The sequence below is a fragment of the Planococcus citri genome, chromosome 4 (assembly GCF_950023065.1).
Source record: "Planococcus citri chromosome 4, ihPlaCitr1.1, whole genome shotgun sequence".
NCBI lineage: Eukaryota > Metazoa > Arthropoda > Insecta > Hemiptera > Pseudococcidae > Planococcus > Planococcus citri.
This window is the reverse complement of record NC_088680.1, coordinates 19,085,625-19,109,092: the sequence shown is the minus strand read 5'-3', so window position 1 is coordinate 19,109,092 and position 23,468 is coordinate 19,085,625. Positions and strand designations below refer to the sequence as shown.

General features: G+C 32.9%; 1 protein-coding gene across 4 annotated transcripts in view; it reads left to right on the top strand.

The window, feature by feature from the left end:
- Nucleotides 1-22,296, top strand: part of LOC135843936 (SLIT-ROBO Rho GTPase-activating protein 1-like) — a 253,737-nt gene extending 231,441 nt beyond the window's left edge. For 3 of the 4 annotated variants that reach the window (XM_065361993.1, XM_065361994.1, XM_065361995.1), the window contains exons 3-12: nt 453-618; nt 3,882-4,103; nt 4,408-4,755; nt 5,370-5,645; nt 9,368-9,752; nt 9,840-10,383; nt 10,467-10,537; nt 15,332-15,512; nt 16,058-16,265; nt 20,865-22,296. In XM_065361993.1, the coding sequence (XP_065218065.1) occupies nt 453-618; nt 3,882-4,103; nt 4,408-4,755; nt 5,370-5,645; nt 9,368-9,752; nt 9,840-10,383; nt 10,467-10,537; nt 15,332-15,512; nt 16,058-16,265; nt 20,865-21,563 (3,100 nt within the window). In that variant the 3' untranslated portion in view covers nt 21,564-22,296. Of the gene's footprint in view, nt 1-452; nt 619-3,881; nt 4,104-4,407; nt 4,756-5,369; nt 5,646-9,367; nt 9,753-9,839; nt 10,384-10,466; nt 10,538-15,331; nt 15,513-16,057; nt 16,266-20,280; nt 20,807-20,864 lie in introns of those variants that run through there. The other variant, XM_065361996.1, reaches the window with a different exon arrangement.
- Nucleotides 22,297-23,468: the final 1,172 nt, after the last annotated feature.

Here is a 23,468-nt window from a genome sequence, read left to right as displayed (position 1 = left end):
AGAGTAAAAAGAGTGTTAAAAAAAAAGAAGCGAACTCGGGCTCGGGCGCAAACGGAGGCGTCTTCTTCGGGGCGGCGATGGCGATGAATTTTACGAGTTCACGTCGACGATTAAGCGATAAAACGACGCGCTCGTTCTGTCAAGGACACCAAATAAGCAGATGCCTCTGTACAGGACAGTTTACCGAGCCGAAGCACGCGACCGACTGGTATATTTGACTTGTGTATGTGGAATAATGTAGGTATTTGTACGAGTATATACCTTCATCCTACGTATATGTGTACTCGAATGTACATACGAGTACGACGATATATTGAATAATATTTATGCGATATGTACATACGTTAACGACGATACTATACCTAGCCTAACCCTTTCCCTTAGTTTATACTCGACTTGCCTGACTTACACCTATATCTTCTACATGGTATCTATCTATTTGTTGCTTTCAGGCGTGAATCGTGGCCGTTGTTTTCTAGCTATTCGTGCTGGCAACAATTGGTTAGCCAGACCAAAACACTCAGCAAAGATCACGCAGCCCTCAGCGAGGTGTATTCCACTCATTTAGTGAGCAGATTGCAGCAAGTAGTCGAAGATGTGCAGAGAATTTATAAAAGAGTAAGTAATTCACCTCCTTATCTGCTTTGATCACGATGAAATGGAGAAAATAGGTATTTAAGCATTAATAATGTTGAGGTATAGTTGGAAGTTCATGTTGCGAAGCATCAGAACAGCAACAGCCTAAAATTGAGAGAAGAGGATGAGATTCCATCTACCCAAAGAACTCGTATTGAATTGGGCATATTTTGCTTTTTTGCTGTTTGGTCAGTTTGATCGAGCGTAAAAGGTGCCCATTTGCGAATATTTTGAACCAAATTGAATTCAGATTGTGCATTTGCTTTTCGATTTGTTATTTTTTGATTCATCCCAACCCTTCCTATTTTCCAAAGTTGTTCATGAAAAAAAAAAAAACTCCTTGTCTCTACTTGAAATTGACTCCCGTTAGAGCCCCCCCCCCCCCAACAGATCTAAAAAAGAAACACAAAAAATTGAATATTATTGTTTTTCGAGTTGTTATTTTTTTGTGGTAGGTACGTACAATCTTTCAAGTTTGTCCATTTTCATGAGAAAATTTAGTTCTTGAAAAAAGAGTCCAGGGCTCGAATTCGGTCAGTTTTACGTTTACAGAGCCTGGTTTTTTGCTGGAAAATCATTATTTTGTTCCAAAAATTACCCATAAGTCTCATTTTTTTGCCAAAAATCTCCTCAAAATCTCGGTTTTTCGGCAAAAATTGTGAAAAAGTATCATTCTTTTTACCAATGCTAGGAATATGTCAAAAAGTCTAGTTTTTTGCTAAAGTTTGCAATATCTTCCTTTTTGCCAAAAATTGACAAAAAATGCATGTTTAAAAAAAAATACCAAATAATCTCACGTTCTTTCAAACAATAACACTCAAAAATCTCATTTTTCTTGCCAGAAATAATTTCCAAAAATTAGCATAAAAAGTTGTGTTTTCAGTTTTTTGGCAAAAATTGTTTGCCAGAGAGTCCTGCTTTCAATAAAATTGTCAATCTGCCTTTGCTAAAAAGTCTTGATTTTGTTCCCAAAATGATCTAAAAGTTTCATTTTTTGGCCAAAAATTACCTAAAAATCTCGTGTCAAAGAATCCACTTTTTGCTAAAATTTCCAAATCTTAATACTTTTTGCGAAAAATTGACAAAAAATCTTGTTTAAAAAAAATTACTAAAATAATCTCACGTTTTTTAAAACAAGAACACTCAAAAATCTCGTTTTTTGGCCAGAAATAATTTCCAAAAATTAGCATAAAAAGTTGTTTTTTTTGAGACTTGTTTTTTTTTGTCAAAAATTGTTTGCCAAAGAGTCCTGCTTGCGTTTTGCCAAAAATTGTAAAAATTCTTGTTAACTTATGATCAGCAAAATCGGGAAAATTGTTCTTTTTTGAAAAGAATTCCAAAAAGTCTGCATTTCGCCAGAAATTACTAAAAAGCTCTTCTTTTCGTTAAAGTTGTCAGAGTTTCGCTTTTTGTCAAAAAAAGAAAAAAAATTCTCTCTTCGATGTAAAAAATTGTGCAGAAGTCTTGGTTGTTTTTTTTACTAAAAATTATCGTTTGATTAAAGTCTGATTTTTTCTCCATCAAAACTCTCGATTTTTGCTAAGCATTGTAAAAAATATTTAACCAATTTTAACTTTATCTTCAATAATTGACAGAAAATTTTGTCGTTTTTTTTTACAAAAAATTCCAAAAGCCGTAATTTTTTCCCCCCGAGAATTATTCAAGTGTCGTTTTTTAACAAAAAAAAAATGTCAAAAAGTTTCAGTTGCGAAAAAGTCCTGCATCTTGCTAAAATTGTAAAACTCTTGTTTTTTGGACCAAAATTGACCAAAAATCTCGCTTTTTAGAAAAATTGCAAAATCATACTTTTTTTAGCAAATGTTACCCAACATTCCTATAAAGTTCGAAAAAATGTATATTTTTTACTAATATTTCTAAAAAATTGTTACTTTTTGCTAAAATTGTCAAATTATTCTTACTTTTTGACAAAAATTCTCGTTTTTTAGTAAAATTTCTGAAGATTTTCATTTAAGTATTTTTAAAAATTACCCAAAACGTATCATTTTTTCCGTCAAAAATTACTTACCCAAAAATCTGGCTTGTTGCCAAAAATTGTAAAAGATTCTCAATTTTTAAAAAATTGACAATTTGTTGTTTTTTGATACCAAAGCATTCGGCTTTTTAACCAAAAAAATGCAAAAAAGTTTCAGTTGCAAATAAATCCTGTTTTTTTCCAAAATCTTCAAGGTATTGCTATTTCTGCAAAATTTCGCAAAAATTACCAAAAAGTGCGAAAAAATATAAATTTTTCCCAAAAATTGCTACTTTTGGCTAAAATTGTCAATATTTTTTCTTTTTCAAAAGAATTCTCGTTTTTTATCAAAATCGCTGAATATTTTTACTTGAAAAAAAAAAGAATTCAAAAAGAAGCACTTTTTTGCCAATTAATTTTCAAAAAGTCCTTCCCTTTGCCAAAATTGTTGAATTCCTGTTTTTGACCAAAAATGTTTTGTTTTTTTTTTGTACTTACAGGTTGTCTAAACAATCCTTCTAATCCAGAAAGTCAGTCAGAAAAAGTGTCTTTTTGCCCAAATGTGCTTCTTTTCTTTGAATTTTCAAATGAGCGAAAAATGAATAAAAATCAATTTTTCGGAATTTTTCATTTTTTTAAACGTCAAAATAATCAAATTTATATTAGCAAAAAATTAAATATTTTGCCAATGAAAATCAATTGATCATTTCCATTGCTTGATGTGTTTTCTTGATTATTTTTTTGTTTCTTTTAAAAATTATAAATTTTTGAAGCTCTTTTTTTGACAATTTTGTAAAAATTAATTTGGTGGGGGGGGGGGGGGTCTTCCAAGGTGCTTCTTTTTACCCTGTTTTACAAAAAAGTTTGTTTTTTAACAAAACTGCTTGAAATTGTCTTTGCCCCTCCTTCGTCCCTTTCGCCCCGAACCCATGCTGTAAAAGTTCGTGGATTAATTACATTATAAAATTTTTTGCTACGATGGTTGAAAAAATTTGACCACTCCTCCTTTGTACTCTTGCTGTTTTATGAGTAGGTAGTTGGATCTGGAAAATTGGCCTCGAAAACCAGGGAAAGTCAATGAGAGAATCAGTTCTCGAAAAAATAGTCAATTTTTCTCCTTTTATTTTTTTTTCTTTGTTGATTATTTGTCTTGAATCTAGATTAATTGTGTCAATTTTTCTCCTTTTATTTTTTTTTCTTTGTTGATTATTTGTCTTGAATCTAGATTAATTGTATCAATTTTTAAATTACGCTGTGTTTCGCTCTTTTTTAGTGTCGAGAAATCGGATTAGAAATGCAAGAGGAAATTCTGCGAACGTTGCACGAACTACATACGACGATGAAAACACATCACGCTTATCAGACTGAATGCAGACAGGCCGAATCTAAATTAAGATTGGCTGAAAATCAAAGACTCAAGATGGAACAGGGTGCTCCGAAAGAGAAACTGGAACGATCCAAGAAATACAAGTTGATCGGCAAAGAAGTTCAGAAAGTGAGTAGATTTGTACATGGTACTTTCGACCCTTTCTCCCTCAATGGGAATGTTCTAAAAGGTTGAAAAAATCTATGAATCCAAGAGGACCATTTTCGTAATTTTTTCTGATCTTTTTTTCTCCTTCGTCGAAACATGTTAATCCAAATTTGTAGGTGTTGAATTTGAATTTTGGTTTTTGACATCTTTTTTTGATCAGAATGATCATTTGTGAGGAGGGTTGTTGGAATTGAAAATTTAAACTGTTATATTTTTCGTAAAATGAATTTTCTAATCATTTATTTTTTGATTTTTTTTCTTGCAGAGAAAAAACAAATACTTCGACGCGAAGCTGAAAGCGTTGAAATCGAAAAACGAATACATCCTGTGTTTAGAATCGGCGAACGCGACCATACATAAATACTTCGTCGACGACATTTCCGACCTGATCGACTGCATGGATTTCGGATTTCACCAGTGCATAAAACGTAGCCTATACATGCATACGACGGCCGAAGAAGGACGTATAAAATCGCTGCAAACTGGTACCGATGCTCTGAGTAGTATTATAAATAGCATGGACTCCAGACACGATAAGCAGCGTTTCTTGGAGTTCAACCATTCGGCGTTTATGGTACCGAAGAAATTCGAATTTCAAGGACAAAAAGATGAGGTTGGTTTGGCTCGGCGGAGCTGAGCGGCGCAATTACTCGTATATATTATGCCAGTACACGTATTAACCGTATAGATTATACGAGTATAAATTGTAGAGTATACGTACTTATACTTACTAGGTACCTACTCGTGTATGTTGAAAAAAAGGGGGAGCGGAGGAGGGGTGAGTGAGAAAGACGAATATTAATAAAGCGAGCAAAAGCTCGTATTATTTTCGAGTAAATGCTCATAAATGTTAAGAGTTGTATGCGCGAATTTATTATTGTTAGAAGTTATAAATGTTCGAATGTTTATTACTATTTGTAACGACTATTCTCGCGAGTATGACTTTAAAGTCAGTTTCTTTCTTTCTTTCGTTCTTTCTTTCATTCTTTCATTCTTGCATTTTTTTTTTCTGATTCTTTATTATTTCCTGTTTTTATATTTACCCGAGTCTATATTATTATTGTAATTGTGTATCAGTATTACGTACACAGTATGAGTTTTTGAATAGAAACGAAATGTGATGAGAAAAGAAAAAAACGATAAATATTTTTAATTACTCGAGGTTTTTTTTTTGTGTGTATTTTGTTTTATTTACTTACGTATTTTTTTCTTTCTTTTTCATTTCAGACAGCGGAACCGGAGTTACAAAAATTACTCTGCGCTGATCTAGAAAATCGTTTGTATCAATTGAAACTACGATTGACTACCCTGAGGACCGAATCGGATGAAGTGTGGAAGACTTTGGAGACTGCTGAGTCGACGTTATTGGAAATGCTGACGGCTAAGGATTACGATTGTAGCACGTACTTCGGAGATAACGCTGTGCCGGCGAGTAAACCACCGGAGACGGTTAGTCTCAAGAAGAGAGCTGATCGACACGAGACCGAAGAATTTTATTTAGGGGTGAGTTGGTGTTTTTGAAATGAGAATTGGACTAGGGACCAGGAAGTGGGTGAATTTTTAGCTGCGAGGTGAAATTGAAAATTTCAGGTAGTTGAGGATTTTTAGGAAATTTTTTCAGCTGATCTGGAGTTTTTGGAAAGATTTCTGTTATTTTTTTCATGGTTAGAGAAGATGTTTGAATTGATATTGAAGTTTTGAGACTCTTTATCCCCAAATCTGATGAATATTTGTCCCTGATTCAGTATTGACTTCCTAGAACGGAATTTCATCAATTTTCAGTCAACCTGGACTCTCCAGCAGGGTTTTGGATTTTCGTACAATTCTTCAAAATGCTGTAGAGAACGATGAAATTGATTTTAATTGCTTAAACTTTGATTTTCTCTCTTTTTTGAAGTTTTTAACGTCAAATTCATCACCTCCAGCCAATCTGGAATCTCCAGCAAAATTTCGATTTTTTTTCTGCAATTTTTTTAAAAATATGTACTTTTGAGAATTGATGGGTCGCTAAAAATTAAATTTGATCGTATTAAATGAGATTTCTGAACGAAAAATCTGATGAAATTTTCCCCTCGACCCAATACCAACCTCTCGAGATCAAATTTCATTTTTTTTTCAACTGATCTGAAGCCTCCAGTAAAATTTTTACTTCTTCTATAAATTTTCAAAACTTCTGCTCGACTTGTGGTAATTAAGATGAGCCTCTTGAAATTTGTTTTTCATCTGCCTCTGAGAGATCCAATCCAAAAATCTTCCGTTCCAGTAAATTTCAGCCGTCACTGATGCGATTTTTAACCAGATGCCAAATTGCCAAAGTTCCAAAAATGGCTAAAATTCAAAAAATCTCATGAAAATTTATTTCTTGATCCAACATGCATCAACCGTTTCAAAATCAAATTTCATCATTTCCAGTCGATCTGGAGTCTCTAGCAGAATTTCGATTTTCTCCAGAAATTTTTAAAATGTTATCGAAAACTTTGAAATTAATTCGCGTTGCTGAAAATTAAACTTCATCATGTCTTTGAAATTCTCGATCCAAAAATCTATTGAAAATTGACCCTTGACCTCTCATTTCCTATATCAAATTTCAATTTTTCCAGCAAACCTGTGTGGTCTTCAAAATTTCCATAATTTTACCAAAGATATAAAAATTGATTCGGGCTGCTCAAAATTTTATTCTCATTTAAAGGTTTGATTCGAAAATCCGTCCCTCCAGCGAATTCCAGCTGCCTCCAAGGTGATTTTTTTAAACGAAATTTCAAGTTACAAAAATAGCTGGAATCTAAAAAAATTTATGCTAATTTGTCTATTAATCCAACATTGACTTTCTAAGATCAAAATCACCAGTTTCATCACTTTTGAGCCTCCAGCAAATTTTCAATTTTCTTCTTGAATTTACAGGAAAAAAATGCTCAGTTTTTCACCACCCCCTCCCCCCCCCCCCAACCAAAAGAAGTTACCTCGTTGCCACCAAAAAATATCAGATAGAATAACGAATTCTTAAATTATTTCAGTGACTTCGGTGAACCCTGTTTAGTGAAAAAAGTTACCAGATTATCTAGAGATTACTCCAGAAGCTGAAAGTCTATTCACCAAAATTAGTCTATTCACCAAAAATGAAAGCTCCTAGCAAAACAATTTTTCAAAATGCAGAAAAAAAAATGAAAACGAATTTTTTCATTTTTTTTTGTTAGACCAATTGAATTGTGTTTGGATTTTTTCCGAATTCAACTCGTGAAAAATTTTTCGGTGGATCTCAAATTTTCCATCTTATTTTTTCCTTTTTTCCACTCTGAGGAACTTTTTCCGAATCCAACAAGGCAGAATTTTTAAGGGACCAGTTCTGAATCCGAATGAACAGAAATCCAAAATCGGGGGAGGGGGGGAAATCCAATCATTAGAATGATTTTTTCAGACATTTTTTCCAACGAAATCCAGCAGAAAAATTTATTGTTGAATTTTAAAATGGATTCTTTATTAGATTTGACCCCTTCAACCTCCCACCCTGCCAAATTTTGAAAAAAAAAGTAGAAAAATTACAGTAACATGGTGAAACTTTTGCAAGTGATCTTTAAAAAAAATCGAAAAAAATGAAATGACCTTTGAAGTATAAATGGACTTGCTACTGCATATTTTTACACTTTTTGCAATTTTTTCTCAAAATTGGAGAGCTGAAGGATCTATTTGAAGAGTGATATTCCAAAACTCGCTTTGTCCATTTTCACAACTTTTCAGGAGAGAGGAAAAACAGTTTCCCTTTAAACGGGTAAATTGGCTTTTTAGGCGAGTTTAGCACTTTATTTGGGTGGATTTATGATGTAGGAGTGTAGGTATACATTTCATCCACTAAATACTGCTGAAAAAAATTTCAATAAAAATGGACTAAGCCCGTTTTGGAACATTATTTTTTTTTTAATTTTTAGTGAATTGGCTATTTAGGTGAGTTTAACACCTCATTTTGGTAGGTTGATGATGTAGGAATGTGAGTTACTACTTCATCTACCAGGTACCGCTGAAAAACCCAACTTTGATAAAAATGGACAAAGCGAGTTTTGGAATATCACTCTTCATTTCTGATATTTTTCAGTATTTTCTAAAGAACTGGCAGTGGTGAGAGGGAATTTCTGGATGCAAGAAACATGGATTTAGAGGGGAAAAACGAGCCAATTTTCGAACATAGCACCCTCAAGATCCTAAAATTCTAAAAAATGATGCCCAAAATTGTATTCTTTATTTTCAAGAATTTTGACCATCCCTCAGTCACTCAAATTTTTCCAAAATGGAGATCTAGGGAGGTATTGGGAGGGAAAGAAGAACGTAGTTAGACAGGGCACTAAACAGATCGTATCCAAAACATCGACTGGATATTCGAACTCAGCCCCTCTGAAAACCTGAAGGCTGAAAACCTATAACAAGCTACATATTACGTTTCATTTTCAATTTTTCGCCATTTTGATCACTTTCAAAGTCTCTAGGGAGGAAGGGGGGGGGGTACTTCAAAGATCCAAAACAGAAAAATAATCCAACATTCGAACAATAAGCATTTTCAAATTGATAAAAATTCATTCAACACTTTACTTCACCTTTTTAAATTTTGGTTCCGATTTCCAACTTTTCACCGACCCTTCCCCTCCCTATCTGTTGTTCTGATTTAGACATTTGAATTCTTAAAAACAAAAAGTGCTGAAGACATCCTCGTTTTTTTTGTTTTTGAATAAATTTTTAATGGTAATTTTGAATTTTTATATTTTTTGTCATGAAAAATTGAACTTTTACCAAAATTCAAATTTGATTTTTTCAAATTCTAGTAAGACCGGAACTTCGAAATGTCGATAATTTCCCAATATTCGCCCCCCTCCCTTGACTTACTGAAAGATACGTTTGATAATCACGATTGGAGATCGCAGGATGAATAAAATTTCGGAATTAAAACTCAACTCTTTAGCAGCTCGAATCAACTTTCAATTGAAAATTGTTTGTCAATAGAGGCTTCAGAACTCCTCAAAATCGTCATCAGTCGATTAGAGTGATCGAGAAAGAATTGTAACCAAACTTTGGCTTTCTCCTCTTCTTTCCTTTTCCGTCTGTTGAGATACCTCCTTTGTAAGATTTCATTAGTGATGTATTAGAAACATAAATTATTGCATCTATAGACTCATTTTATATGTTCCATTCTGTATTCCTCAAAGTCGCTGCTTGTTTAATTAAACAATTTTTTTTTACAGAAATTACGCGAATATTTGCTGGGAACTAGTCGTATCGCTAGATTAGACGCTAAACGCGAACATATCAGACAAACGCTCGTCGACAGCGCGATGTCCCTTTCGTCATCGTCTACGAACACCTCGAACGCTTCGCCATCGTTGGCCCCGTCCACGATCCTCGAATCGCGTTCGGTTATCCGAGAACTTTCACAGCTGCAAGCGACCGGAGGTGTGGGTCTTCTGCAGCCTCCAGCTTCGAAGCCTCCGCGTCGAAAACGTATCGGCCGATTGCAGACCAATGGCCAGCCCAAGCTGTTCGGCGGATCTTTGGAAGAATATTTAGAAGCCACCAATCAAGAAATACCGCTGATTATTAAGAGTTGTATTAGGGTTATTAATTTATACGGTGAGTTAATCGACGATTTAATCCTAATCGTAATCGTTGATTCGATATTAGATATGAATTTTGATTTTGATTGTTTTTTTCGCGCAGGTTTACATCACCAAGGCATATTTAGAGTATCTGGATCTCAACTGGAAATAAATAATTTTAAGGAAGCCTTCGAACGAGGCGAAGATCCGCTGGCCGACGTCACCGACGCTTCCGACATCAACTCGGTAGCCGGCGTTTTGAAATTATACCTTCGCGAACTACGCGAACCTCTGTTTCCAATAATCTACTTCGAACAGTTCATGCAACTAGCTCAGCTCGATTCTAAACACGAGTTTATATCTAGAATGCGCGAATTAGTACAGAGTTTCCCTCGACCGGTGATCATCTTCTTGAGATACATATTCGCTTTCTTGAATCATTTATCCGAGTACAGCGACGAGAACATGATGGATCCGTATAATTTAGCCATTTGTTTCGGGCCGACTTTGGTCCCGGTTCCGGAAGATAAAGATCAAGTCCAGTATCAAAACCAAGTCAACGAGCTGATCAAAAACATCATCTTGTTCAACGATGAGATCTTCCCGTCGCACGAAATTGGCGGCATTGTTTACGAAAAATACATATCGAGAGAGCCGGATGATAAGTTAGTATATCCTATAGTCGTACGTGTTGAAATGAGCGAGTAATTCGATATATTAATGGTGGTGTTGTTTTGTTTTTACGCAGCGATGTGGGAGATTCGCCTTCTGATCATGCTCAAGAAGATGCCGACTCTGAAGTGTATCCCTCGGAAGATGGTAATTATTATGGATTTCATCTGGGATTTTTTTTTATCGAATGAAATTCTCTCTCGGAATCATTTTGTCTGAAATTTGACAAATTCGATGCATATTTTTGTCTTTTTTGTTCCATTATTTTTAAAATATCGAAACTCCCATACTTTAGTGTAAAGTCTATAGGTAGTATGAGAAATGAAGGGTCGTCAATAATTCAAATCGTACAAGTTCTATTTAAAAAAATCCCCGAATTTAGAACCCATTTTCGAAGTAATTTACCGACACAGTGTAATCTATAAAATTATGTTTTGAAGTTTACGATGCGATATACGAACAACGATTCGAAATTCTATTTTTGCTCACGTTAAACGTCACATCAATCGATATATTTTTACATAATCTATCGAGATGTTCTTTATGTAACGTGGTGTTTCGTAATTTTTCATTTTTCGTATACAAAATTCTATCGAAATGAATTTTAATCAAACGATCTCGATGGTCTCAGAAATAATAGAGACGCTTCCTCGTTCGATTTTCCGGTCTGAAATTCACGCTTCGTAATTAAAAAACCGTAATGAGCTTATCGAAGGTTTAGATTGCCGGTGCATCTTACTTAGTACTGAACTATGTATCATTTTTAGTTCTGACTTCGAAGCTCGACTTAGGAAATTCCTTCGTCACAACTCCCTTCTTCTTATACCTTTCGTTATGGTGACGTGATTTGGTTTCATTCCACCTTATTTGATCAGTTGGTAGAGCTGATCGATAGAAACAATAAAAATTATGTACACATGTGACTAGACGATTCGTCGAAGGAAGGCAGTAATGTACTGAAAATTCAGATGGATTTTCTCTCAATTGGAATTTTTTTCGAAAAACGATAGAATTTTGAGGAAGGATTCAGATGTAAATGTGGGAAAAAGAATTCGATGGAAAGGATTCCTTCGACAATATTCATTTTTTTTCTTCTTGTAAAAAAATATTCGCTTGCAAAGATCACCGCCACTTTCAGTACATTACTTTCCTTCTGCGAGTCGTTCGATCAAAATTAGGTTTTCATAATCTATGGCGAGGGTGACCTTCATTTTCAAAAATTTATGTGTTCTACAAAAATGCTCATTTTTTGACAAAAAAAAAAAAAGAAAAAAAAGAGGTAAATTCTGAAAGTTTTGACTGAAGAGGGACTTCTACCCTAGAATCCACTTCCCTCCCCTTCCCATTTCCTTCTATGATAAACTGGGAGGAACATTTCGAACTAAATAGGTACTTGAATTTTTATTGTTCCTGCTTCAAACCTCAGATTTTCCAATCTGCGTGGATTGCGAGGAAGAGACGAAGAGAGGAATTGGAAAGAGGAGCATCACTTCTTCAATATGAAGAAATGATTTTTCACTGATGTATCAATGATGTTTTTTTTCCTAATGATTGGAGAATTATTACTGATTTTTCATCAATGTCTCATTGAGGTTTCATTATCATTTCGGGCGATTTTTCACTTATATTTCACTGATTTTTTTTTGTTTTTTGTTTGTAATTTTTCATTGTAGTTTCAGTGTTTTTTTTTCTTTATTCATTTTGCATCAATGATCTAGCGATGATCTGATGGTTCACTGATGTTTCATTCGATGTTTAATTGAAGTTTTCACTAATTATCTCCAATATTTCAGTGATTTTTTATTTACGTATGTTTCACCGATTTTCTCCCCTGATGTTTCTTTCACTGATTTTTTTCCAGATGTTTCAATGAAATTTTCCCTGATTTATCAGTGATTTTTTTTGCTGACGTCTTGAAAGGTTTTCGCTGATTTTTGATCCATGCTTTGGCAGATGTTTCATTATTATTTTTGGTGAATAATCACTGGCGTTTCATTGATTTTTGGGGAGTTCGCTAGATTTCACTGATTTTTCATAATCATTGAGATAGTTTTTTTTTCACTTTTGCTCCAATATTTCAGCACTGGCGATTCACTGATTTTTTTCTCTTCTGATGTTTCACTGAAATATTCACCAATTATTCACTACTTAGTATTTCAGTGATTTTGAAAAAAATCATCATTAGGTACTTTTAGTTATTTCTCATTCATGTTTCATTGATGTTTCATCACTGATTTTTTTTTCTGTCATGATGTTTTGATCAATGTAGTTTTCACTGACTGTTGCCTCTGATGTTTCTTTCCCTGATCTTTTTTCACCGATGTTACAGTGCAATTTTCACTGATCTTTCATCAAAATCTCTATGATTTTTAGATTAAATTTTCAGTGAGATTTTTACTGATTTTCACTGATTTTTCAGTGATTTTTTTTCGCCGATATTTGAATGTAATTTTCACTGTTTTTTAATCATTCGGTATCTCAGTGATTTTTGGTAATATAGATTTTTACTTATTATTTTCAGTGATGTTTCTTGATTTTTCTCTGATTTTTTTTTTTAAAAAGTGATTTAGTGATCATCATTTGGTCATTTTTTGATTTTTAGTGATTCTTCATGTGCTTCTCAAATAGGTTCTTTTATATTTTTCTTTAATGCCATTTTCACTGATTTTCATCAGGATTTTGATGATTTTTTTTCTTTTGTATTTTCAGTGACTTTTCAATGATATTTCTCCAATTTTCTAAGTTTTATTGATTTTTTGTTGAAATTTCACTGACTTTTGTTGATATTTCAGTGTGACTTTCACTGATTTTTCACTTGAGAATTTCAGTAAATCATTCTCATTTTCAGTGATTTAAGAAAAAGTTTCCTTAAATTTTCACTTTTTAGTGATTCTTTTGACGTTTTACTTTCACTGATTTTTTGTAAATATTTCAGTGATTTTTTTCTGGTTTTCATTTTCAGAGATTTTTCTTCCATGATTCCCTGAGTTTTCTCAGTGATTATATTGGTTGGTGTTTCCCTGATTTTCGGTGTATTTTTCATGGGCTTTTTGGACGAGTTTTTACATGTTTCTCCTCAGTGTTTTAGTGATTTTCTGCTGATGTTTCACTGATTTGCTCCGCCAATGTTTCAGTGTCATTTTGACTGATTTTTCATCAGAATTTCAATTATTTCTTGTTTGTATATTTTCAGAGACTTTTCACTTTCACACTGATTTTTTAATAATTTTTCACTCATGTTTTCATCATCGATTCTCTTCATTTATTGAATATTCTTCTTTGATGTCTTATCAATGTTTCAGTAATTTTTTATTTTTTTGTTTTTGTTGATAAGTACATTATTTCACTGATCTTTTCTGCTTATGTTTCAGTGTGATTTTCACTTATTTTTCGCCAATATTTAAGCAATTTCTGTCGTCATTTTTTCAGTGATTTCTGTTGGATGTTTTCCTGATTTTCAGTGATTTTTCACTTGATTGTTCGCTAATATTTCAGTGTTTTTTATGTTTACCTGATTTTCAGTGATTTTTCTTTCTTTAAGATTTTCATCGATATTTCAGTGATTTTTCACTGAATTGTTCGCTAATATTTCAGTGGGTTTTTTTTCATGTTTACCTGATTTTCAGTGATTTTTCTTACATTAGGATTTTCATCAATATTTCAGTGATTTTTCACTGAATTGTTCCCTAATATTTCAGTGTTTTTTTATGTTTACCTGATTTTTAGTGATTGTTCTTATCTTACATTAAGATTTTCATCGTTATTTCAGTGTTTTTTTTAAACTGATGTTTCACTCAATGATTTTTCATGGGTATAGGCTGATGTTTTAGTGCGATTTTCAAAGATTTTCTTGCCATAATTTTCAGTGACTTTTCCAGTTCTGAGTTCACTCAAGTTTCATTAATTCATCATCATCATCATCATCACATCAGTAATTTTTTTCATATTTTTAAAAATCTTCCAATGATTTTTTTTCACTGAAACACTTATGTTTTGCTGATTTTTCTCTGCTGATATTTCAGTATGATTTTCTCTGATTCGTTATCGGTCCTTCAATGATTTTTCATGAATGCATCAGGTGTTCTTTTTCATATTTTCCCCCAATGTTCCAGTGATTTTCCATCGGTGTTTCACTTATTTTTTCCAATGATGTTTCAGTGTGAATTTCACTGATTTTCAGTAACATCTCAGCTTTTTTCATTGTTATCATATTCAGTGATGTTTTTGGCGTGCCACTTTTTGGGTGAATTTTTATTGGCGTTTCAGTGATAATTTTTACTGATTTATTATCACCATCATTTTTGGTATTTTTTGTCTTCTCGGGATTTCTTTCAAAGTAGGTATTCTTCGGTGTTTTAGTGATGCTTCACTGATTTTTTCTGCTGTTGTGTGATTTCTCGTGATTTGTGACCAATATTTCTGTGATCTTCCTTTGTTATTATTTTTAATTGATTTCTGACTGATGTTTAATCTAATTTTCAGTGATTAAAAGTAATTGAAGAAATTTTCCACAGATGTTTCAGCGGTTTTTTTTTCAGTTCTCATGATCATTTTTTTTCATTACAGATTCAGTGTTTTTCTTCAATTTTTTCACTGATATTTAGTGTTTTGTTTGTTGATTTTTCGCCGTTTTTAAAATTACTTTTTTGTGCGTTTTAAAATGAATTAGTATTTTTGCATGAGAGATTTTTTGCTGATTTTCTACGATGCTTCGACTCTAATTTTTCAATAATGTAGCATCAGTGATTTTTCTCATATTTTCCGGTATCCAGAAATTATTGCTATTCTAACCACACCCCCCCCCCCCCCCGAAAAACCGAAATTTACTCAATTGCAGATTGAAAGTTCAAATCCTATGTTTTGAAAAATGAAAAATAGAGAATAATAACCGAACGATCGATACTTTAATATTACTAATTTACTCGTATCTTTTTGTTACAGAAACCGAAGCTCTAGAAGCAACAGCTCAGTTCGACTTTAGCGCCCGATCGGAACGTGAATTAAGCTTTAAAAAAGGAGACCACATAATACTCTACTCGCAAGTATCCAACGACTGGTGGAAAGGAAGTGTTAATGGAAAAGAGGGTCTCATACCAGATAAATACATCCTCGTCAAGATCAAGTAAGATACCTACATCCACATCCCCCCGCATTCGTAGATATTTTTTTGAATCGACTCGAAATCAATGTCGTAGATGATTATTCATCATCAGTAGTATTACATCGTCATGCTACGAGATACCTATCTGTATATGTATTTACCTATCTACCTACCTATCTAGTGCTGGTTTATGCATATATCGGAGATACACATTATATTACATACGTTCGAGCCTCGAATGAGCACACTACATAAATTTTTCAATCGTGTATCGGGCGGTAGCGCCCTTCAAGCGTTACGCCGCTGCAAATATTTACCTAAACGTAATAAATTTCAACTCGTCGGGCACGTTTCACACGTAAGCGCGAAAAAAAAACCGTAATCGAACGTACGTCGCTTAATCGATTTTTAATTCATTTTTTCGTTGTTATTATTTTTCTTTTCTGTTTCCTGTTTCTGCTTTATCTTTCGTTTTCTATGTCAATAGCACATTTAAACTAAATTACACTTACACGTACCCCAGGTATGGTTTTTTGACTCATGTTTGTATTTTTTTTTTTGCGCAGAGACGACGATCGAGATAAAGTCGAAATGTACAAGTCCAGTTCGTCGGAGGATTCGATAAAAAGGAGGACTTCCAGCTCGAACGATTCCGTGCTATCGGAAACGAGCAGTTCGCATTCGCCTCTACTGTCAGCATCGGGCAATAATGGCCCTTGGCCTCCGGTCATCATGGATAATACGTCGGATAGTTTACCTTCGACGCTGAGCGAGGTATTGGAAACGACTGTTTAAATGTGTCTGTTTGTTGCGTCTGCGCGTTTGTGTGTGTGAATTTTCTCATTTTTTTTTAATCTCTCGCTCTTACTAGATACCTATCTATTTTTAATTAGAGTTTTTCTTTTTTTTTGCGTTTTATCGTTACTCATCGTATTTTGTATGTTGTTGTTGTTGATGTTGTTGTTATTTTCCTTTTTTGAGTAGAATCTTCTTCGTTGACCAGACTGAAGAGCATGCGTAGTAAATCACACAATTTGTAGTAGTTGTCGTAGTTTTACTCTTTACTGCCTTTTTTTTAATCTCTTATTTTCAATCTAATTTCAATTTCAATCTCATTCTCGAACGATTCAGAGTCGATTTGTTCTCCATCTGGCCAAATTATCCTTGAATACCGGTGAATTAGGATACCACGAGTGGCAGGATGGAAAAATTATTCATGTTTCGAGTGCCAAGTTGATCCCTCTCGTACCTTTTCTTTTCTCTTATGCTTATTTCTATTCTGTTGGTTCTTTTTTGAGATCAATGCTGGCTCAAATTCTATTCCTTGGTAAGATGGAATCGTAATGAACTGCTCCAAATGCTCGCTGTACACCTGTATTGCGAATCCCCCCCTCTTCTCCCTCCCATTATTCAAATTTTCACACATCTGTCACTCGTCTCGTTACTTTTGCGGCGGATTTTGGCTTTCTGATTGTTCCTGGTGATCAAAAAAATCCCCTCTTGTTTCCTCCTGTAATCAACAGCTCCGCCTTTCCCATCACCCTCCCCGTGGCCCAGCGTGGCCCATTTAATCGTAGCATTGAAGCTAGACTTGTTGTGTTGCCACTGCCAAGTGGCCAGTGGTGGCCCCTACCTGTTTTTTTATGGGACTAAACCGAGTGTTTTATTAATATGCTTGCATTTGCTTGTGTTTTTTGCCTACTTTTTTACCGTTTGTTTATTTGCTATTTATTTTTTCCTTCTTTTTTCTATTTAAAAATTGTTTTTAAATGAAATCTTTTCAATTGTTTTTTTTACTATTTTCAATTACTCTGCCTCCCCTTCTCTCCCAACGTCCATATCATATAAATACTTATTTTTACTCCAATTTTCAATTTTTGACCCCCCTCCCTTTTTATCTTGAACTTACGCATCACAACTCATTATTTATGATTTTCTTATCTGTATCATTTAACGTAGTAATTTAGCGTTTGTTTTATTTGTTAATTTTTTTAATGTACGACTATCTCTTTTTCTCTTTTTTTTCTTCTATTTTTATTTTATTTTTTTCAATTTTCTTTTTATTTCTCTTATTTTTTTTGTTGTTTTTTTTTTATAGAATGAAATATATTCGTTTGTACAAAGATCCCTTATTTTTTGTGTTTGTTTGTTTGTTTTTTTATCGGGGTTTTTTGTATTTTTGTTGTTGTTTTTTTTTTGTTTTCTGTGTTTGTGTTTTTGTGCTTTTGTGTGCGTTTGTTTTGTGTAGGTGGTGGGGATATGGTGTGATCTTTGTTTGGGTTAGTAAATGTGATGATAGGGCAAGAGATGGGGAGTTTGGAGGTGATGGACGTTTTAGGGATTCTTTTTTTTTCAGCGTGATAAAATTTTTCATGTAATTTTGATTTGTTTTTTTTTTTGTAGTTATTTCGTCATTTTTCGTTTTTATTTTTTTTAATGTGGAATTTTCAACTTTGATTTTTTAATTTTTCAAGAAAATAAATTGAAAAAAATCGTTCATCTTATTTGAAGATTTTTTTTCAATTTTTGTCTTCATTTTTAATTTTTTAATTTTCAGTTTTTATTTCTATTTTTTTTTTTCTTAAGACCTTACAAAAACATTACTTTTTTACTGTTTTTCTTTCAGAAATTTTAAAATCCAATTTTATTTCATTTTCACGACCTATTTTTTCTTGATTTTTTTTCAATTCTAGATTTTTTCAATTACCTAACGAATACAATTTTTTTTTTCGAAGAAAGAGTAGGCTAAGAAAAATATTTAAAATCGACATTTTAATTTTTTTACAGAATCGAATAAGAATTTTTCTCAAATTTGATCTTTAAAATTACTTCAAACTTGCATTTTTTGTTAAACTTTTTAGTAACATTTTTTCATTTTTTAACATTTTTCTCGAAAATATGTTTTTTTTTCAATTTTTTCATAATTTCAATTAAGTTTTTACAGTTATTTACTCTCTATGTTTTTCAATAATTGAAAAAAATTTAGATTTTCCGGTTATAAAATTTTCAATTTTTATTTCGAGACGTTTCAATTACTCAATTGACGAGTTTTTCTGTTTTCTTCTATGATTTTAAAGAACCTAATATTTGCTGAAAAAAAAAAAAAAAAAAATACGAGGAGGAAAGGGAAAGATATTGTTTGATTTATTTTTTAGAAACAGAATAAAGGTTGTGCTTGAATTTTTTTCTATGCAGTGGGTAGAATTTTTAGTAAACTTTTTCATTTCTAATTTCAAAAAAATGAATTTTTTAAAAACATTTTGATTTTTTTTAAATTATTTTTTTTTATAATTTCTGTGTACTTTTTGCAATTACTTGGTGATTATTTTCTTCGGTTGGTTGACTTTTTGACTTTTTTTTTCTTCTTTTTATGAACAATACTCATGCTTTCACTTTTTTTCTTAAAAAGTTTTTGAATCGAGTTTTCAATCTTTATGCATTCTTATAATTGTTTTAACATTCGTTTTTGATTTTTTTTTTCATTTCGAGAGTTTTCCAAGGTTTTTTTTGGGGGGGGGGGGGTGTATGAAGGAGAAAGGTAGGAAAACAATTTTGAATCAATCACGGTTTTTTTGTTTTTTTTTCATCATCAGAATTCAAATTTACCTGAGAACTCTTCTTTGGAAAAAATTAATAATTTCAGGTTGGACTCCTCATTTCATTATCTTTATTATTGAATTCAAAATTGACCAGTTTTGTGTGGGAGGAGGAAGGGGGAGGCTCCAAACGTTTTTCAAATACAAGAATTTTCAAGTTTTTAAAAATTTATTTGATATTTTCATGGATAATTTTTGTTCAACTTGAAAATTCTTGTATTTAAAAAACATTTGGAGGAAAAAAAACAAAAAAAAAAAACAAAACTTGTCAATTTAAAATTTAAATGAAAAAAATGAAATGGAGAGCCTAATTTGAAAATACTAATTTTTTTCAAATACCCGTCTAAGAATAGGTCACTCTAAAATCACACACAATCATCTCTATCAAAAAATTCCGAAACCCCCCTGTCAATTCTGTGAAAATGAACCTATATCTATCCAACATTTACTATTCACCTGTCCTAAACTACAGCAAACAAGACTATCTCTCCAAATAGACCCAAATTCAATGACCATTCCAGATAACCCTTCTGAAATCCAAAAATTCATTACCCTACTTAAAAGCACCAACCTAATAAACCAAATCTAAACCCCTCTAGCCACGGGTGTAATAATCGTGTAATTATAAACACCCAAAAAAAAAAAGAATTTTCAGAGAAATATAAATTCTGATGATTGAAAAAAAACAAAAAAAACTGATCCATTCGACTCTCTTTCCTACCCAAAAAAAATCAAAAATCATTGTCGATTTATAACTCGATTTTGATTTCAAAAAATGTGTCAGTATTTTACATTTTTTTATTGATTATTTTTTTTTTATTCAAATTGTCAGGTAGAGGATGAGCAAAGGAGGAGGGGAAAGTAAATTTATCAATGTTTAAAACCAAGTCAATAATTTACAATTTTTTTTTTTACAAAAAAAAATTATTCTACAATGCTGCATTTTGAAGAGAGAGGGGAAGGGAGGATGATTGAACATTGAATTTTATGAATTAAGATCACATTTGAAATTAACCCGTTCAGTAGTTTGAGGTTTTAAATATTAACGTGTTTGCGTTTTTCTTTCGTGTTTTTTCTCCCTTTTGTAATCTTTGCTACCCTCTAACCTGTTTCTCCTCTATTTTTTTCTAACTAATTGACATCTTGACGGTGAAAAATTAATATCGTCTACATTGAGATATTTTTTTGCTTAGGAATTACATCAAGTAATCCTGGAGACTCCCTGAAACGCGCGTGTGTTTTGCCAAATCTAGAAGATAGAAATCGCGACGACATGTTTTTTTTTCTCTTTTTTCTTTTTTCTAAAATACTTATTTTTATACTACCTTAAAAGTACTCGTAGTTGAGCTTTTGTAGAGCGAAGCCATTTTAGAGAACAGAACAGTGTAATAGCATTTAGAGATGATAATTTTTAAGAATTTTAGATAATATTTTTACATCTTTTATTTACCTATTTTGATTATTTTTTATTTATTTATTTCTCCATTTTCTTTGGATTTTTTTATTTTGTCTTAATTAATATTGTAATCACGATAGAGCGATGAATTGCGGCGCCAGAGCTTTAGAGCTACCGTATTATTTTGCATACATATAAGTGAGTACGATGTGATTTGCATGTGCCAATTTTGACGCTTTAGTAGAGAACCAAAAAAAAACCATCATATGTGGTGTGGTGCATGTAGCTTATCGCGCCCTCTAATACGAGATACTAAAGCGTGTGTACTCGTCTCACACAGCATCTGGTTATAATGAAGATATTTTTGAAATTTTTATGTAGATCGAGTCGTCCAAGTCGAATCTGGATAAAGAACACGAAGATCAGCTGCTGAGAGTGGAGGTTGAAGAGAATATTAAAATCACGTTGATCGATCCTCCGTCGTCGAAGAACAACATGGTAACTGCTAAAGATCTACGAGAGGAACGTCAAGCCAAGTATAGCCCTCTATTGAGACGTACTCACGTGAAAGCTCTCAGCGTAGGAGACCCGACAGACGACGATGATTTCCCGAAATCATTCAACCAGAACCGAGAGCTTTGGCAGCAACGTGCTTCTTCTCATACCAGCGTTAATAGCATAGGACTGCCTAAAGACTCGCCAGCCCAGAGGGATTTTCGACCCAAACATACTCCAGATCTAGTCATGGATTTACCGGTCCAAGAGACGGTTAAATCGCCCGAAGAGACCGAAACCGAAGCTCAAAACGAGCCCGAAAGTCCAGACATGGCTCTGGCTGCCGAAAGATTCGCCAAACAGAACCAATGCACGTTGAAGAAAAATAACAGAGAGTTGAGAAGAGATAAGACTGACAGTAAGAATAGTAACGGCGCCAAGAGCACCGATGACGAAACATCACCCAGGATGTCACCCGTTGTGAAACCTCAAATTAAAGCCAAACCTCCTATTTTAAGGAAACCGATGCTAAGTCCCTCCGTTCCTATACATTTAATGAGGAAAGATCGACTCGAACCGGAATAAAAACCGAGGTTGTGACCAGATTGTGAACTCTGGATTATTTTTTTTTTCTAATCCGTTTTTTTCTCTTATTTTCTTTAATGGTCTCACGTTATTTCCCTTCTTTTTTTTTTTTATTTTATACAACCCTACCCCCTTTTTTCTCTTTACCCTTTTGTTTTTTTTTCTTTCGTGTAAGTGACTTACAACTTAAATACCTACTTAATTTTTTTTTATACTATTGATTTTTTTCGGTGAGAAATTGAAATCTTAAATGTGACTTATTCGTCGAATTCGAATTCGGATCAAAATACGCGAATTTTATTGCTAGTCCAGCGTTTAAAAAAGTATTTTTTATACTCGTAGTATTTAAGCTATATTTTTATCATCTTGGTCGTCCGAAGCGTGTTGTAATAACGATCGAATAATGTTTTTTAAAATATTTTACCCCTCCCCTTTTTTTCTCTATCTTTTTGCGAAGACAAGACGTATGAATAGGTGAACATTTATTTAATGCTTTCGAGTGACCCTTTTTTTCTCTGCAAATTATACCTAAATTATTTATTCATTATGAAATTTTAATGATTTTTAATATACCTACCTACTTGTAATATTTTCCTATTCTCCTTCGAATAATTTGTGTGTTCTTTGGAAAAGAAGCTGTTGATAAAACGCTTACGTACTTAATTTTTTTTTTCTAATTTTTATATTATTTGAAAGACTTATTTGAAAAATAATTAAAAGCAATTTATTACGATGTTGGATTTATTTTATTTTTATTTTGATGGTTGTATGATTTTTTTAAAAATGGTGTTTGAATTGCGAGTAGTTGATGCAATTTTAGAACAGGTAAGTTGATTTCACCATTACCAATAAATATAATGATCAGATTTGAGAAATATTTGGCAAAAAGTACATCCTTCCTAAGCCAAGTTTGATTTTATGGACATAACGATATCAAATTTGGGTTTGAGAGGTTAAAAAATGTATAATTTTGATTCGCCATGTGATGATTGAACTCGTTTTTGAATTTGGCCTCTCTCTCCTGAAGCCCCCTTTGGGTTAGATCTGAAATTATATGGAATTCTGCGAAGGAAAGTTCTTAAACATCTTCAAATTTGTAATCAATGACATCAAATTTACATTAAACTCCATCAAAACGTACACTTATAGCATCAAAATATTGATCTGCGGCCTGAAATTAGTTCAAAATACATTCATAAAATTAATTAAATTTCAAACTGATCAAAATCAGCGAATTTTTGGTGTAAAAATTAAAATGTGCCTTCAAAAACCAAGATAGACTACATATCAACCATTCCCTTATTGTAGGTACCTATCTTTCACTTTTTTGAAATTACGAGTAAATTACCGTAACACCTACTTACATCATCGATCAAAAAAAATTAGATAGGTAGTACGGTAATTTACCTGTAAAAATGATTGACCAACATCGGCTCATTTCGGAAGTAATCGTTTCCAAAGTCACCTCCCACTTCCCAGGTCATGTGCCCGGTGTAATGGGCATATCATCCTCAGTTGTTGTTTGGCGCTGAAGTTGTGCACACCTTTCGTTTGATTAATATTTTGAAAAATTTGTTGTTCCGCGTTTTCGCCTTTTCGGTTTTATTTTATTTATTTATTTATTCATTTATTTTATTCGAGTTTACTGGTAAATTACTGTAATGCCTACTTTTTTTATTTTTAAATTTTACCTTTTTACTTTACCTATAAAAAATTTGATAGGTATTTTATTTTTTCACCTGTGAAAAAGTTTAGATAGGTATGACGGTAACTTACCAGTAAAAATGATCGACCAACGTCGGCTCATTTCGGAAGCTCTCGTTTTAAAAGTCACAGCCCACAGGTCAGGTGTTCTGGGCTGTGGTAGCCTCAGTTCAGTCAGTTGTTGGCTGGAGCTGATTATGT